Source organism: Zootoca vivipara, chromosome 5 (assembly GCF_963506605.1).
Source record: "Zootoca vivipara chromosome 5, rZooViv1.1, whole genome shotgun sequence".
Lineage (NCBI taxonomy): Eukaryota > Metazoa > Chordata > Lepidosauria > Squamata > Lacertidae > Zootoca > Zootoca vivipara.
Genome location: NC_083280.1, coordinates 21,922,520 through 21,940,696, shown reverse-complemented (window position 1 = coordinate 21,940,696; position 18,177 = coordinate 21,922,520). Strand labels below are relative to the sequence as shown.

Genomic DNA, 18,177 nt, shown 5'->3' with positions numbered 1-18,177 from the left:
TTAGTTTCCCTCACCCTTGCCTGCCTCTTACTGACCTTTCTGCTGCTCCTTAAGTTCCTGGTCCTTAGCCACTTGGTCATAGAAAGAGAACACTATTTGTCCATTTAGATTAGTGTTGTCTACTCTGACTGGCAATGATACTCCAGGGTCTAAGTCAGGGGTATTTCCCATAATCTGCTACCTGATGTCCTTTGAACTGGAGATGACATGAACTGCACTTGACATGTCTTGCATGCAAATCACATTCTACTAATGAACTGTAGTCCCTCCTGTTTGCCTCCATTACTCTCAGTCAACAGAGTAGTAGTAACTCTGTCCAGTAGTAGCAAACGGCTGAGAGAAATCAATAGTGCACGGGACAGCAACATTTGCCTCAACCTTGCTTGTTTTTCTCTCTTTCAGGTTGGCTACGCCTCCTCTTCTTTGCTTCTCTCTGATAAGTACCAGTTCCCTACCTATCTCCGCACTATTCCAAGCGATGCTGTACAGTCTCAAGGAATGGCAGACTTAGTTCACCATTTTGGTTGGAGATGGATAGGCACAATAGCAGCCGATGATGATTATGGCAAATATGGTGTCAAAGCCTTTAAAGAAAAAGTGGAAAACACCTATACCTGTATTGCTTTCTCAGAAACAATCCCCAAAATTTACTCCAGGGAAAAGATAAAATCGGTTGTCGAAATTGTAAAGAACAGCACTGCTACGGTAATTGTGGTCTACTCGTCTGATATCGACTTCCATCCTTTACTGGAAGAGATGATAATTAGCAACATCAGTAGTATAACCTGGATAGCAAGTGAAGCATGGGTCACATCAGCCTTAATCGCTAGGCCTGAATATTTCCCTCTCCTTGGTGGGGCTATTGGTTTTGGTGTACGAAAGGGTGACATACCAGGCCTCAAAGAATTTCTTCTCGACGTACGTCCAGGTGAAGATCCTGAGGATGACATGGCAATTGAATTTTGGCAGTCTGCATTCAACTGCACTTGGCCGAATGCCAACATATCATACAATACAGACAACAGAAAAAATGTAACTGGCCACGAGAACATAGTAAATTTTGCTTCGGATACTTTGTGCACAGGAAAGGAGAATCTTGCAGAACTTAACAATACCTACCTGGATGTTTCAGAACTTAGGATAACTTATAATGTCTACAAGGCTGTATATGCTGTTGCTCATGGCCTTGAGAAATTACGCACCTGTGAAGATGGACATGGACCATTTCAATCCGGCAGTTACTGTGCCAAGATAGACGAGTTTGAGCCCTGGCAGGTAGGCACCAATTTAGGAGTAATGGCAGATCTTATATATTGCAAAAGGGTGTGGAATTTGTGTGTGTGTAAGGATAAGGAGTTGTGAACATCAAAACTGTTATGGATGTATGGTAAGATGTGTCCACTAGAGCATTTTGCTCATCTTCCACCTCCATCCTGCTGTAGTCCTACCGTCCCCACAGTGTTTCAACTCACAAGTAAGCATTCCTCCAGGGCACCTGTGTCCGAGACCCTGTATAACAGGACTGAGCTATGAATAGCGTAGTTCCCAGTTCAACTCTAGCCTACACCATGAACCAAGCAGGTGGTATTGGCCACCAGCTCCCCATTTGTAGCATGGGGATAATAGTACCAGCACTACATAACTTCTTTCCCCCCTTCTCTCCCTAGTTTATCAATTTCTTTCAAACATATAACAACAACATACACATACATAATAGCATAATTCATCCTAACCCAGAAGCTGGTGTTTAACCAATACATACAAAAGATCAATCAAATAACATAAGTTATTATTCCCAGACTACAATTCATACAGAAGCTGATAAACAGTTTAAGTTAACCAAAATTTTTTATAATGTGATGGGCATTTATGATATATGTTTTTAGCCATACAGTGGTACCTCTACTTACGAATAACTCTACTTACGAATGTTTCTACTTACGAATGGAGCTCTGTCCGCCATCTTGGATGCGGTTTAGATAGGATTTTTTCTACTTATGAATTTTTAGATAGGGTTGCTTCTACTTACAAATTTTTTCTCCCAATGCATTCCTATGGGATTCGACTTAATTTTTTTTTCAACTTACGAATGTGCATTTGGAACGCATTAAATTCATAAGTAGAGGTACCACTGTATACGTAATAAAACTGTACCATTCAATCCCCATTCGTGCTTCAGGCCTTGTGCAAATTTTATTTTATTGTTTAATTTCCCCACAAGTGCTATTCACCATACTTTGTTGTACCAATTTGTCCATGAAGCACCCCCTTAAATTCTTCTGGTATCTCATTATTATGCGCCTGACTGCTAGTAGAAAATAACTGATTAAAGATTTAGACTGTAAGTTAATATTGTCTCGCTTGAAAAAATTGAGAAGAACCAGCTCTGAACATTAAGATACATTTTGTCCAGTAATTGCTTTTATTTGGACAAATATTTTCTCCCAGAACTGAGCCACATTCCCATATGTCCACCACTGTTGTAAGTTTTGCTAAGATAATATAAATGTATTACATTCTTTTAGGTCCTCAGAAGGTCTGTGGTTCGAATCCCCGCGATGGGGTGAGCTCCCGTTGCTCGGTCCCAGCTCCTGCCAACCTAGCAGTTTGAAAGCATGTTAAAGTGCAAGTATATAAATAGGTACCACTACAGTGGGAAGGTAAACGCCATTTCCGTGTGCTGCTCTGGTTTTCCATAAGCGGCTTTGTCATACTGGCCACATGACCTGGAAGCTGTATGCCGGCTCCCTCAGCCAATAACGCAAGATGAGCGCCGCAACCCAGAGTCGGTTGCGACTGGACCTAATGGTCAGGGGTCCCTTTACCAATATAATGCACCCCTCTTTTGACCCCCATTGTCTTTGGGCCAACCTTACAATTCACCCCCCCCCCCAGTTTTCCAAAGTTGACCCACTGACAGCTACTGTTTGAATGAATTGATGTATGCCTTTGGACTTGCTGCAGTTAAAACAATGAAAACTCTTGTAGCACATTAAATTATTACAGCATAAGCTTTTGTAGACTACAGTCCACTAAGCATGAAGTATTATCCTGAGTTACAGATAGGTACACAGACACCCACACCCACACCCACCCACACATGGTCAGAAGGAAATAAATGCAGAAAAATGCAGGCAGCATTATTAACTGTGGCCATTAATGAAAAGCAGTTGTTGATGATACAGACATTCTAGCACCAGGAAACCAATGGACACATGCCGCGTGAGAAATCTCACTGAATTTTGCATCCCTCCACTCAAATCCACATTGGACTCATAGGTTGTGACTTCCCTCAAATGCTATTGTAGGGATAGATGTTCCCAGGTGCCTCATATAGTAAGCTGCTGTTCTTTAAGAATAAATAAACTCTCTTAGCTGGTATTGCAAGCCCCATCCTTCCTGAAATCTGGACCCCCTTCAGGCAAGCAAAGAGGCAACAGAATTGACACACCTTTAACAGTCCACTCAGTAGTGCACTGCCAGGCAAATAAAAACTGTTGCGGATACAGGAGAATCAAAATCCTCCATATAAGATGTTCTGCATGACAAAAGAGAATGGTTGCATTCTCCATATTTCCATAGCAGTTTGTATTTTTTTAAAGTCCTCGTGAAAATTCACCAGCATTTTATTGTGAATTTCTCCTAATATACACATTCATGCAAAGCAATTTTTGCAAATGTAAATTTTTAAGAGATGCATTCTAATGGACACTGTACAATATACATTTTTGTACATTTTGCACATTTTTGTACATATTACTTGGCTGGAGAATTCATTGTGAAATTCAGAGAAATGCAAATTTCAAAAGAGGGCTGTGTTTCAGTTTGGGTACTGTTTCATAAAGTGCAAATTAGGTAGGTTCACTTTTAATTGTAAACTGAATAGAATATATCCCTCATCTCTACATACATACATACATACATACATACATACATACATATGCACACACACAATCACATGCACAAAGCCATTTCCCATGAAAACAAAGCGTGGTCTTTAGAACAGACCCCAGAATCCTTTGCAGAAATTTAATAGATCTCAGACATTTCTACAAAGACAAGATGTGGCATTAAAAGGTTTGTCGAAACTAAACCCAATAAGAAAGCAAGCAAGTTATATTGCCTGGGACATAGAAGATGTCATTTTAAGGATTGTATTCAAGTAAAGTGTCCCATTTGCACAATGACTTAATGGCTCAGCAACAAACAAGGGTGCAGACTTGCCCCCCATTGTGGGGGCATGTCACATGGCACAACACGTGATGTGTCCCACCCCTACCTAGTGGGCTGGGTCACAAGGTCACCCTGCCGCTGTGATGCTGGCGCTTGTGTGCTGGGTGGGGAATGCGAAGCACAGAGCTAGGCTCTGCGCTCAGCTTCCTCTTGCCCATGTGACATTAGCAGGAAGGTGCAGGTGGAGCAGGGCCTCTGGGCTCCACCTTCTGCCTCCTCCTCCCCATGCGACATCAGTGGGGAAGAGGAGTGGGGTCACAGGATTTTGGGGGAGCCCAGCTCCCTCCTTGAAAAGTGGGAGGGCTGAAGACCCCTCAGCCCCCACCACCTGGCGCACCTGGCAAAAAAGCTTCCCCTACCACTTCCCTCCACCTCCCAAATCTGCTCTGGGGCTTCCCTGAACCTTCTAGAGCAGATTGGAGAGGGTGCATGGAGAGAGGAGAGGGAAGGGAAGACCCATTTTGCAAACAAAAGTCCTTGTGCAAATGGGGCGACTTCCTTGGACTTAAGTTTGCCTGTGTATTGAAAGTCCTTTATAAACAGAAGGGCCCAAAAATCAGATCAGAAGGATACAATAGTACATCTTTGGCATTTCCAAAAGCTGGGGCAATCGCTGAGAAAGCCCCATAGGGAAGGAACCTGGAGCAGGATTCTCAAAGATGACCTTACCATATGGGAAAAGGTGCTTTCTGTCAGTCTTTGGCCATGGAGGGGTTTAAAACAGGAACCTCAGTGCTGAAATGGCCACCAACAGGCAAGCTGTGCCACCCTGCCCTAGCTTCAGGTCCCAGCGTGTTTTCAAGAGCAACTCCCATGGAGTGCCACCACAGTAGCTAATCCTTGAGGTTGCAAATAGTTAACGAACTATTTATAGAGGGACATAGTCAATAGACTTTTGATTACAGGTAGGTAGCCGTGTTGGTCTGAGTCGAAGCAAAATAAAAAAATTCCTTCAGTAGCACCTTAAAGACCAACTAAGTTTATATTTTGGTATGAGCTTTCGTGTGCATGCACACTTCTTCAGATACACTAGAAACAGAAGTGTCAGACCCTATATATATACAGAGGGTGGTGGGGGTGGGTGGGAATGGGAGATGGGCTGATGGGAGTGGTAAACCTGTAGATGGGTGTTAATGGCTGCTGATGGCTGCAATTAGTCCTGGGCTGAGGTGCTAAAGAAAGCTTGATCATGCATAATGAGATAAGAATCCGATACTTTTGATTGACGGAATTTGTGTGGAGAGGGTAACAACGTTTAGATTTCTCGGCATTGAGCTACAGGAGGGTCTGTCCTGAAGTGTTAATATAAGGGGGCTTGTGAAGAAGGTGCAGCAGAGACTGTATTTTTTGAGAATTTTAAGAAAAAAACCATCTTCCACAAAAGCTGCTGCTTGCCTTCTATCACTGTGCCATACAGAGCGTGCTCACGTACGGTTTATGTGTGTGGTACAGAAGCTGTACTTCTCAGGACAGAGCAGGGCTGTGTAGAATTATTAAAACAGCAGAGAGCATTATTGGCTGCTCACTCTCCACCTTAGAACAAATCTACACCACCAGGTGCCATAGAAAAGCTCTAGACCAGGCATCCCCGAACTTCGGCCCTCCAGATGTTTTGGACTACAATTCCCATCACCCCTGACCATTGGTCCTGTTAGCTAGGGATCATGGGAATTGTAGGCCAAAACATCTGGAGGGCCGCAGTTTGGGGATGCCTGCTCTAGACATCTCAAGAGATCCAACACACCCTGGTCACCATTTCTTTGAGCTCCTGCCATCGGGACGGAGATGTAGAACAATGCAGGCAAGAACAAGCCGTCTCAGGAACAGTTTCTTCTCTAGAGCGATTTTGGCTTTTAAATGGAAAGCCTGGACTTTGAAGTCATCTTTATTTTACTTGTTATTTTGTATTACATTTACTGTTTTTAATTAGGTTTTGTAATTTTGGATTATGCGGAATGCTTTATCTGAGTGGATGTAGCAACCGAGTAATTTCGTTGTTCCCGCAAGGGGACAATGGCAATAAAGATATCTTATCTTATCTTAAAAATGCCAGCTTTCTCTTCAACAGTAGCAACAGAACCAGGAGGATGTCCTGGTGCATCCCTGCTCTGGCAGGACAAATCATCCTGAAAAACTGTTGGCTCGCATAGTCTCGAAGACAAATACAGACAGAAAGCATTTAGTCAATGTTCTGCAAATATCCAAGAATGGAGAGGATCTCTTGAGAGTATGTGGCACCACAGTGCACATATGGAGGGGGGGGGTGGCACTTCAATAGCCTGACCCAAAGTCAGGGATGGAAAACCAATACCTTCCTGATTTTTATATTTATTTACTGAAATTCCAAGCAGTTCAAGCCAGCAGGGTTGTGGCTAGGAATGATGGGAACTATTGTCCAGAAACTTCTTCTTTTTGGGGGGTGGGGGGTGGGGAGAGGGATGGTCACAGGCTCCCCACTTACTGTATATCCTAAACAGTAGAAGTTAGTACTATTATTTGAAACTGAGCCTGGGAATGAATTGGTAACCACAGGGCAACTGATTCGAACCCTACTCGCCCACCCATCCCACAGACACACATACCCAAGAATTCTGGCGCCTGGATTTTACAGAAGCTGAAGTGTCCAGCCTAGACAGTCGTCCAGCCTGGATGTAAGTTTGACGCATCCTTACTTTTGTCTCCTGATTCGTAGCTAATGTACTACATGAAGAATGAAATGCAATTTACGGTTCTTGGAGAGGACGTAGACATAGATCAAAAGGGAGACGTGTATACTTCATATGACATTCTAAACTGGCAGAAGGGTGAGAATGGCCAAGTTGCCTTTGTGCCTGTTGGAACATTTAACATGTCGGGGGAAACCGATATGGAATTTCATATCCAGAACGACTCAATATTTTGGAATAATCCAGCAGGAGCAGTAAGTGAATTGCATTTTCTATGCCTTCCTCTGGTTCAGTGATTTCCAAAATGGGTGGTGCCACCTCCAGGGTGGGGGTGGAATTACCCAAGAGGGGGTTGCTAAGAAGCAAGTGGGTGGCAGGGGGAAAGCTGGTATCAGTGGATGAAGTTCATCACTTTGGTTGAATTAATTAAGCTAAATAGTTTTAATTGGATTTCAAATATGTGAAATTAACTGTTACTGTTTTGAATTTTAATGTGTTATTATCTTCTTTATTGGGTCATACAAATCACTATTCTGAATAATGTTTTTTTATAGAGTAGGGGGCACTGGGAATGACCACATGGAACCAAAATAAAAAAATTCCTTCCAGCAGCACCTTAGAGACCAACTAGGTTTGTCATTGGTATGAGCTTTTGTGTGCATGCACACTTCTTCAGATACACTGAAACAGAAGTCACCAGACCCTTATATATATACTGAGAGGGTGGGGAGGGGTATTACTCAGAAGGGTGGTGGGAATGGGTGATTGGCTGATAGGTGTGGTAAACCTGCTGACGACTGTTAACGACTACAATTGGTCTTACAGGAAAAAGTAAGGGGTGAGATGGCTAAAGATAGCTTTATCATGTATAATGAGATAAGAATCCAATGTCTTTATTCAGACCAGGTCTCTCCATGGTTTTAAACTTGGTAATATGTTGCAGTTCAGCAACTTCTCTTTCCAGTCTATTTCTGAAATTATTTTGTAATATGGAACCAAGCAGGTCGTGGGCCATAAAAGTTTGTGGACCACTGTTCTAGTTTAACCATCCATGCTACTGCAACTCACACAAATTCCACAGGAATAATAATAATAATAATAATAATAATAATAATAATAATAATAATAAATTATGTGTACCCCATCCATCTGAGTATCCCCCCCCCAGCCACTCTGGGCACCTTCCAACAGAGTAGTAAATACACAATGAAACACCAAACATTAAAAGCTTCCCTAAACATGGCTGCCTTCGGATGTCTTCTAAAAGTCAGATAGTTGTTTATTTCCTTGACCATACTATTCTTATCAGTATGGTTCCATACTGTAGTTTATAGACTTTCCATATCTTCAGTGGTTTTCTCCTATTTCCTTCTAAGATTCACAACCCCGATGGACGTAAAGTGAATTTCAGAAGAATTTATATGATTTCCCTTGAGAGTCCATGTGGCAACTGGTGGGGTTTCCAACTGTCTTTTTTTGTTTGTTTGTAAAGTTTGTTTGTTATAATCAATCTGGCCGTTTCAGAAAGCAGTAGTAACCCTAATTTTAAAACAAGTCTAAGGGTTTCTCTTTGAGGAACGAGAATAAAAGGGGCTCAATCCTACCTAGTATGTACAATATTGGGTTTGGATCCAGGTTCACATCCCATGCTAGCCATGGGGCTCATTTGGTGGCTCATTTTCACTGCTGTTGCTGGAAATCCAGAGCCTAGCATTGCCCGTGAACTTTGCATGACAGCCAAAGTTGCATGTGCAACAGGGCCTGGCAGCTGGAAGTCCGTGAGCAAATTGTGTGAGGTTTTCAGAAAACCTGTGGCTGCCTCTGAGTTTCCTCCTCCAGGGGGCAAATAGCAGCTGGGGCCAGGATGTTCATTTGGAAAACAGCCTGGAGAAGAAGGGCAAACACCAGCATACCATCACTATCCCTGTGTGATTCTCCCCACCCCCAGCTGCTATTTCAATCAAAAACAACCGCAGTAAATTCACCAACAGACCATCCATCACCAGTGTCACATCTATCTGTATCCCTTGATAAAACACACTTCGTTCTACTCTCAGTACTCCTCACATGCCCTTTCCTTCTAGATTAACACCACAGTGCTAAAGATTATGCTTTCCGGCTACTGTTTCAAAGCACAAGTGAGGAAGGGTAATATTAGGGCTTGTTCTTGTGGCATCTACAGCAACAAGGAGCCTGCAATGACTTGTCCTCTTGCCCTGGAAGATTTTGGCTACAAAAGACCCATAATGTCTCCTATGGAGACATAATGCCCTCTTTCCACACCTCCTTTGATTGGGCTTTTCAAGTATCTACACAAGCAACCACACACATTTTATTGGACGTACCATAGCTCAGTGGTAGAGCACCTGCTTTGCATGAAGAAGGTGTCAGGTTCAAGCCCTGATTTCAGTGTGGACAATGCTGCCAGTGTGAACAAAACTCCCCCTCCCTTCTTTGCATATATATATATGCACAGGTGGCGCTGTGGTTAAACCACTGAGCCTAGGGCTTGCTGATCAGAAGGTCAGCGGTTTGAATCCCTGTGACGGGGTGAGCTCCCATTGCTTGGTCCCAGCTCCTGCCAACCTAGCAGTTCGAAAGCACGTCAAAATGCAAGTAGATAAATAGGAACCGCTACAGCGGGAAGGTAAACGGTGTTTCCATGTGCTGCTCTGGTTTGCCAGAAGCGGCTTTGTCATGCTGGCCACATGACCTGGAAGCTATACGCCGGCTCCCTCGGCCAATAATGGGAGATGAGCGCGCAACCCCAGAGTTGGTCACAACTGGACCTAATGGTCAGGGGTCCCTTTACTTTCATATGTATGAATTTGTATGTTACATCACAAAATTAAAAAGAAAATATACTACCCATCTGTTAATAAAAATATGTTATATAAAAAGTAAAATGTTACTATGAAATAAATGTTACATATACATAAAATAAAGTTCTCCCATCCTTTAAGACTTCCGCCTCTCTCAGCGTGGGTCCTTCGTTTTCTCAACACCTGCATTTGTTATAACAATTGACTTAAGACATATTGCCTGTATTCTTTATACCATATTTTATTGCAAGAGTTCGTCAAAGCATGTTAAAGGTTTCATATGGGAACAATGTTCTATTAAGTATACTCTGTAATTATCCCCTTCTTTACTGAACTGTTGTGTTGTTTGGTTCCTAATTCTCCCTCTCAATTTTGCGAGTTCCACATATTCAAATATTTTCACCTGCCATTCTTTTTTTTTTTGCCAGTGTGGAAAAAACTGAGTTTAGCTGAGCCAGTGGTTTGACTCAGTATTAGGGTTGCCATATTTTGAAGAGCAAAAAAGGGGACACTTTTGCCAACTTCTAGTTTTAACTATGGATCGCTTTGACAGCTCTCATCTTAAATACCCCTAACTATATGTAGGCTATAGAAGCTGTGATATATTGGTAGTAGCAATGTTCTAAACCAGGCATCCCCAAATTTCGGCCCTCCAGATGTTTTGGACCAGAATTCCCATCTTCCCCGACCACTGGTCCTGTTAGCTAGGGATCATGGGAGTTGTAGGCCGAAACATCCGGAGGGACGCAGTTTGGGGATTCCTGTTCTAAACGTTCAACAACCACAACATAATAATAATAATTATAATAATAACTAGCTGACCCGACCACACGTTGCTGTGGTTCTTTCCTGTGATCCCCCCCACCCTGTCCCGATCCATGACGTATCCTGCCCCTCCTCCCTCCACCCCGGCTCATCCCTGTGTTTCCGTAGGATACCCTTCCCTCTGTTGTCCCTGGGGAGTGTTGGCCCCTCCCCCCTGTATTTCCATACCTTGGCCCCCACCCTTGAAAAGGAACTGTTAGGTTCTGGGTTCTATTTCCCAGCATGCACTTTTGTCTGAACCCTCTGTTGTTCCTGGGGAGTGTTGGCCCCTACCCCTGGTATCTTCCTACATTGGCCCCCATCCTTGGAGAAGGAGCTGTCAGTTTGTGGGTTCCATTTCCCAGTATTTACTTTTGACTGAGCCCTCTGTTGTCCCCTTCCCCCCTGAATCTCCATGCATTGGTCTCTGCGCATGCATCGTGAACATTTCTATATATTTAGATTAAGGATCGGGGGTGATGATGTGCCCTGGGACCCAGAGAACTACTTAAAGAATCCCAACCCGGGGAGGGGGGACAAATAGCGAAGCCCCACAGCCCTGTAGCAACAGATAGGCCCAGACAGAAGGAGGGGGGTCATATGGGGCACTTGGCGCAGGCCTCCGAATCTAAAGGGGGCCTTGGTCAGCATATTCACAATCATTACAATGAAAAAAGTAACAAAAGGGTTAAAAACAGGGTCACATTATCTACCTGGCCCAGGCCCAGCGCGTTCTAAAATGTCAACAGAAGGCGGGTTTTTTTAAAAAAATAAAAAAAAGACACAGAGGCTTACAATCAGTTGTTTCTCCTAAAATAAGACATACCCATAAAATAAGACATATTTATTTTTGTCTTGTGGATTTTTGTGGGGTAGTGGTGCTAAATGGTAAAGTAAAAACCCCTTGCAGTGTAGGGGCCTACATAAATCAAAGGCCTTGCTGCGGCCTGTGGCAACCCCCCCCCCGGCAGGCCCCGACCTGCACTTGGCAATGTTAGTTTTTTTGGGGGGGGTTGGGGGGTAGTGGGGCAAAATGGTAAAGTAAAAACCCCTTGCAGTGTAGGGGCCTACATAAATCAAAGGCCTTGCTGCGGCCTGTGGCAACCCCCCCCCCGGCAGGCCCCGACCCCCACTTGGCAATGTTGGTTTTTTGGTTTTTTTTGGGGGGGGGGTAGTGGGGCAATATGGTAAAGTAAAAACCCCTTGCAGTGTAGGGGCCTACATAAATCAAAGGCCTTGCTGCGGCCTGTGGCAACCCCCCCCCCCTGGCAGGCCCCGACCTGCACTTGGCAATGTTGGTTTTTTTGGGTTTTTTTGGGGGGGGTAGTGGGGCAAAATGGTAAAGTAAAAACCCCTTGCAGTGTAGGAGCCTACATAAATCGAAGGCCTTGCTGCGACCTGTGGCAACCCCCCCCCCCCGGCAGGCCCTGACCTGCACTTGGCAATGTTGGTTTTTGGGTTTTTTTGGGGGGGGTAGTGGGGCAAAATGGTAAAGTAAAAACCCCTTGCAGTGTAGGGGCCTACATAAATCAAAGGCCTTGCTGCGGCCTGTGGCAACCCCCCCCCCGGCAGGCCCCGACCTCCACTTGGCAATGTTGGTTTTTTGGGGTTTTTTTGGGGGGGGGGGTAGTGGGGCAATATGGTAAAGTAAAAACCCCTTGCAGTGTAGGGGCCTACATAAATCAAAGGCCTTGCTGCGGCCTGTGGCAACCCCCCCCCCCGGCAGGCCCTGACCTGCACTTGGCAATGTGGGGGGGGGGTGTTTAGTGATGGTAAGAGGGTGTGATTGTGATTGGGAATGGATCGGAGGATGGTGAGAGGGAATGGTTTTAAGGATGTTGGTGGTAAGGGTCGGTTGTTGTTGGTTATAAGGCAACCAAGATGGCGGAAAGTGTATATGTGCGCATGGGGGGGTATTTTGAGAGGGAATGGAGCAGAGGGAGGTGGTGGAGATTTTTGTAGGAAGGTGGTTAGGAGGGGAGGAAATTTTTTGGAAAGTGTATATGTGGGTTTTGGGGGATTTGAGAGAGGGAAGGGGTCGTAGGACGCTGCTGGAAAGGAGGGAATAGTATATGAGGGCCTGTGCGGGCGTGTGTTTCTGAGTCGGAAAGTCTCGGAGGACGGTGAGAGTGAACGGATTGAAGGAATGTGGTTAGGAGGGTAGGAAGATGGAAGGGAGTGTTTCTGATGGGGTTTGGGCGGGTGATTGTGAGAGGGAAAGGATTGGAGAAGGGTGAAAAGGGACGGAGAGGAGGACGCTGATGGAGAGTATTGTAGGACGTTGGTTAAGAGTGCAGGAAGATGGCAGAAAGCGTCTGAGAGGGTTTGTGGGGGGGTTGTTTTTGTGAGAGGGAAAGGATCGGAGAAGGGTGAGAGGGAATGGATTGGAGGTTGTTGCTTAGGAGGTTATTTAGAGGTTTGAAAGTATTTTAGGGCTTGGAGGTTTGTGAGTGGGAACGGATCAGAGGACGCTGCTGAAGAAATTTGGCAGGTTTTGAAAATGGCGGAAAGCGTCTGTAACGGCCTGAGGAGAGTGTGATTTTGAGAGGGAAAGGTTCGGAAGAGGGTGTTGCAGATTTTCGGAGGATGTAGATTAGGAGGGGTGGAAGATGGACGGAATAGTATTTGAGGGGCTGTGGGGGTGTGTAGGGAAAGGATTGGAGGACGGTGATAGTGAACAATCGGAGGGTTGCAAAATGGCGGAAAGCGTCTCTAACGGCTTGTGGGGTTTATGATTTTGAGAGGGAAAGGTTCGGAGGACGGTGTTACAGAGGTTCGGATGACGTTGTTTAGGAGGGGAGGAAGACGGAGGGAAAATGATCTGAGGGCCTGTGAGAGTGATCGGATCGGAGGATGATGGAGAGCACTGTAGGAGGCTGTTTCGGAGGGCAGCAAGCTGTAGGAAGCAGTTTGTGAGGGCTTGCGGGGAGGTGTATTTGTGAGTGGGAAAGGATCGGAGGATGCTGAGAGGGAAAGGGTCGCAGGACGTGCTGGAGAGGTTTTTTGGACGGTGGTTAGGAAGGGAGCAAGGTTGCTGAAAGAGTATCTGAGTGTCTTGGGAGGATGTGAGTTTGAGTGGGAATGGATCAGAAGTTGGAAGATTGAGGGACTGTGAGAGGGAAAGGTATACTTTTAGGTTGTTAGGAGGTCCAGACGCTGGTGTTGGGTATATCTGAGGAGGTCCTGGATACCTCTGACAGATGGATATCCAGTGGCAGCCTGTCAGGGGCCAAAAACAAAGTCCTAGATAAAATGGCTGGCTTGGTGTGTTTCAGTTGCTTGGTTGATGATGATGTCATTCGGTTTGTGGGTGTGGCTTAGATTTCTCAGGAAGGGAGGGGGTGGAGGAGGGTACTACGCCACTTGAGGGCGCTGTTTGAGTTGGTGGAAAAGCATTTCTGTACCTGCGCAGGTGTGTGATTTGAGGGATTTTTGCTCCCAACAACAATCTAGGAGTGGCCTGGATCGTTGTGTCCAAATTTCAGGACGATCGGTCAAGCGGTTACGGAGAAAAGTGGAACCCCAGATTCCACGATTTTTACATTTTTATATAGATAGATAATAATAATAATACATATTGGTCCCTCAATTGCCACATGAAAGAATTTGGGCTCGTGTTCACATCTTTGTGAACGTAAGTATGCTCACAAACAATTTTGTGAACAGAACAATTTATTAAACTGTTTAACATGTACATATGGACTCTACTTAAGGGCAGGGGGATGTTAACTCTTGCCCTCCCAGACTCCCTCTCCAAGATCTTGTAGTTGAGCCAGCGTCCTTTTAGTTCAGCCACAAGAGACAGGATTTATACAGTGTGTAATTATTTAAGATGCTGCTCTGTTCTGATTCTCTGCTGCAGACTAGCTTAGCTGGGTGCCTTAGATCTGAGACCAATGCACTAGAATATTTTTCTTGGGTTACTGTAAACAAACAAACAAACAAAAATACCTGACATTTTGCCAAATTTAAAAAATCCGCCTGGGCAGAATTTTTTATCCTGAAAATGAGGACATGTCCTGGAAAAAGAGGACGTATGGCAACCCTATTCAACATAAAGCAGATTTCTATATTTCCCAATCCGAACTGTCTTGCAGAACTTTGACTGTTGCATATATTACCACTTATCATACTTAGCTGCTGCTCTAAAGTCTTGCAGAGAGCAGGGGAAGTGGTAGGGGGTGGCCCATGGGCCCGAGCCATGAATCTACTGCACCCTTCCATTATTATTATTATTATTATTATTATTATTATTATTATTATTATTATCATTTTTGCTCACAAGACAACTGGGCTCGCTGCAAGGTGCAATGCCAATGAGACCCCAAACTTCCCACCATCTTAATTTGTCCAATGGTACCGATATGTATTAATTAGCATGCGCATTTGTCTCATGAACCTGTGTCCCAGGTCTGAAAGGTGCCTAGCAATATCCCTGGCTGAGAATCTCCTTGAGAGCTACCTAACAAGGCTCTCAGCCAGGTACATTGCTAGGCACCTAATGAACTCAGGACACGTGGATGTGATTGCTGCTGAGTAAAAATGGCCTCCCAAGTTCTCCACCTTTTTTTGTATCCTGAGTGATTCTCCAAGGGCAGGAGAAATCCCCCAACAGTTTGTTGAGAGTGAGGCTGCCAGTTAGCAATGGCACCAGCATGACTTCTGACTTCCTCTCATGGGCGTACCCAGTGAGGGGCAGGGGAGCAGCTGCTCCCCCTAGAAGCAACAACAACAACAAAAAATTACTGTATTTTATGGACCATAACCCGCACTTTTTCCGTCCAAAAACTGAAGGGGAAAAGTCGCTGCGGGTTATGGAAATTGGGCTGTTTTCACCCCCTCCGTGGCTGCAGCCAGCGACAGGAATGTGGGGAGGGCAAGAAGCAGCCTGAAATCGGGCTGGTTTTGCCCCCTCCACAGCAGCAGCCAACGACAGGAACGTGGGAGGGGGGAGGAGCAGCTTGAGCGGGGCCGGACGGCGGACGGGAGCCCCATCCTTCCTTCCATCCTTCCTTCTCCCCTTCCTTTCTTCCTTTTTCTCCCTCGCTCCCTCCCTCCCTCGCTACCTCCCTCCTCTCTCCCCCCTCCCTCCCTCCTTCCCTCTCTCTTCCCCTCTCTTGCCCCCCCCCCCAGTTTTGATCCTGGGTACGCCCCTGCTTTCTCTCTCCCCCTGCTGTCAAAGATTTCAGCATTAGTAGCAACTATTGTGGGCAGCCTGCCATTTTGTATCTCCACGAAAGGCCTAGCATCATTCCAAGTCACTGAGGAGGGGGAAATATAACAGCCACATAGCCACCTCCTTGTTGCATGGCAAAAACTGATACATGGGAGAAATAAAAGGTATTTTCTGTGCCTTTCAGCGTCCACGCTCCACATGCAATCTGAACTGCCAACCTGGTTATCGGAAGGGGATCCTGCAAGGAAAGCCCTCATGCTGTTATGATTGTATAAGGTGTGCCGAAGGACAGATCAGTAATATAACAGGTATGGATGCCTATCAGCATTTTAGCCAATGGGGGAAAAGAGGACATTTGTCTAGACCAGGGATGGGGAACCTGAGACCTTCTAGATGTCAATAGACCACCACCACCCCTCAGCATTGGTCATGCTGGCTGGGGCTGGTGGAAGCTGGAGTAACAGCTTTGAGGGGGGGGGGGCTTACAGGCTCCCTGTCCTTGGCCTAGACTCTAGAGAGCTGAAAATTAACTCAAGTCCAAGTCTTGCATTGGCTCAAACTGGAATCCTATATTCCACTACAGTTGTAGTTTATCTTTCCTTCCTTCCTTTTTCTTCAGAGGCTTCATTGCAATAGGGAGAAAGAGAGTATGAGCTGAAGATTGAATAGGCAATTGAGAGGACATTTTACCTTTTACATACACTCACCTTTCTGTGTTCTCCATCCAGACAAGGAAAAAAGGCACCAGAATCATACAGTTGGAAGGGACCCTGAGGATCATCTGGTCCAACCCCCTGCAATGCAGGAATATGCAGTTTTCCCATACAGGGATCAAACCTGCAACCTTGGCATTATCAGCACCACACTCTAACCAACTGAGCTATCCAGGCATTAGTAGAGGGCACATTCCACTCAGGCTTAGGGTGTGAAGCAGGGGCAGAGAGGGGGGTGGAGGATTCCAAGAGCCAGAGAGAGAGAGAGAGGTCTGAAGAGGGCTTGAGGCTCCCCTATGGCATTTTTAAACAATTAGTTTCTGATTTCTTTCTTTTCCAGATGCAAGGGAATGCACAGGCTGTGCGGAAGATTACTGGTCCAACGACGAGAGAAATAAATGTGTGCTTAAGGAGGTGGAGTACTTGGCTTACGAAGATGCTTTAGGGATGACATTGATTGCGCTGTCTGTGTTTGGGGCTCTCGTCGTCCTGTCAGTGACTGGCGTATATATCAAGTTTAGGAGCACAGCTCTTGTGAAAGCCAACGACCGGGAGCTGAGCTTCCTCATTCAGTTTTCTCTTGTTGGAACCTTGATGACTTCTATCCTCTTCATTGGTAAGCCAGAAGACTGGTCCTGCATGTCCCGGCAGGTGACCTTAGCCTTGGGTTTTTCCGTCTGCCTGTCTTGTGTCCTGGGAAAGACAGTGACGCTCTGCCTGACACAGCTGGCCATGAACTCAAAGGTTGCTGAGAAAGCGCGGATGTTGGTGAAGCCGATTTTCCAAAAAATCATTGTCCTCATGTCTGTCCTTACCCAAGTGGGCATCGTCTGTGCCTACCTGATACTGAATCCTCCTCGCATGTACAAGAACACTCAGTTCTCCATCACAAGAATCATTTATGAATGCAACGAAGGCTCCATTCTGTACTTGTGTGTCATGTTTGGCTTTGATGTCTTCCTCGCCATCCTGAGCTTCCTCACCGCCTTTGTGGCTCGCAAGCTGCCCAATAACTTTAACGAAGCCAAGTTCGTCACCTTTGGGATGTTGGTCTTCTTCATCGTATGGATATCATTTGTGCCTGCTTATTTAAGCACACGAGGGAAGTTCAAAGTGGCTGTGGAGATCTTCGCCATCCTGGCTTCCAGCTTTGGTTTGCTGGGGTGCATATTTGTGCCGAAATGCTACATTATCTTGCTGAAACCTTTAAGAAACACAGAAGAGATAGTAGGGGGAAGAGCAGCCACCAACGACAAGAGCGCGCCACCAACTTCTGCCTCGTGCACCAGTGAAGTTAACAACACTACTGTCTCTACGGTTCTTGAAGATTAGAACTTTTAAAGCTTTCGCCTGTCACCAGCTCCACTAGTTTATTTTGCACACGTTTTCCCATCTCTATGCTGAGAGAAAGAAGATGCCTTACCAAAGTCCCCATCCCCCCTTCTGCTTGTTGGGGAATAATAGCACAAATAAAGCATAGCTAATTGCTTGCTGAGAAAATAACAGGCGGAGCTTTGTATTTTCACAACGACATATATTAGCTTGGATCCAACCCTCTGCAAGCAGAAAGAAATTTCTGCTCACACAAGGGAAGGGGCCAATAGTCGCCACACCACCAGCGGCTGCAGCCTCCGGCTATGTTGTTCAGGAGGGTCCCTTCTCTCCGGAGAGGCTTTCTGGTGTGCGTGTTTGTGGAGGAGGCAGCAGGAAGGAGAAGACGGGATCCTTGTTCCATGAGTGGAAGTTGACTCATGGTTCCTAGG

General features: G+C 45.5%; 1 protein-coding gene across 1 annotated transcript in view; it reads left to right on the top strand.

Annotated features, from left to right (window-relative positions):
- LOC118093931 (vomeronasal type-2 receptor 1-like) overlaps positions 1-17,834 on the top strand; it is a 31,548-nt gene extending 13,714 nt beyond the window's left edge. The window contains exons 3-6 of the mRNA XM_035133785.2: positions 403-1,275; positions 6,926-7,153; positions 15,886-16,009; positions 16,755-17,834. Of these exons, the coding sequence (XP_034989676.2) occupies positions 403-1,275; positions 6,926-7,153; positions 15,886-16,009; positions 16,755-17,746 (2,217 nt within the window). The 3' untranslated portion in view covers positions 17,747-17,834. The remainder of the gene's footprint in view (positions 1-402; positions 1,276-6,925; positions 7,154-15,885; positions 16,010-16,754) is intronic.
- The last annotated feature ends 343 nt before the right edge of the window (positions 17,835-18,177 follow it).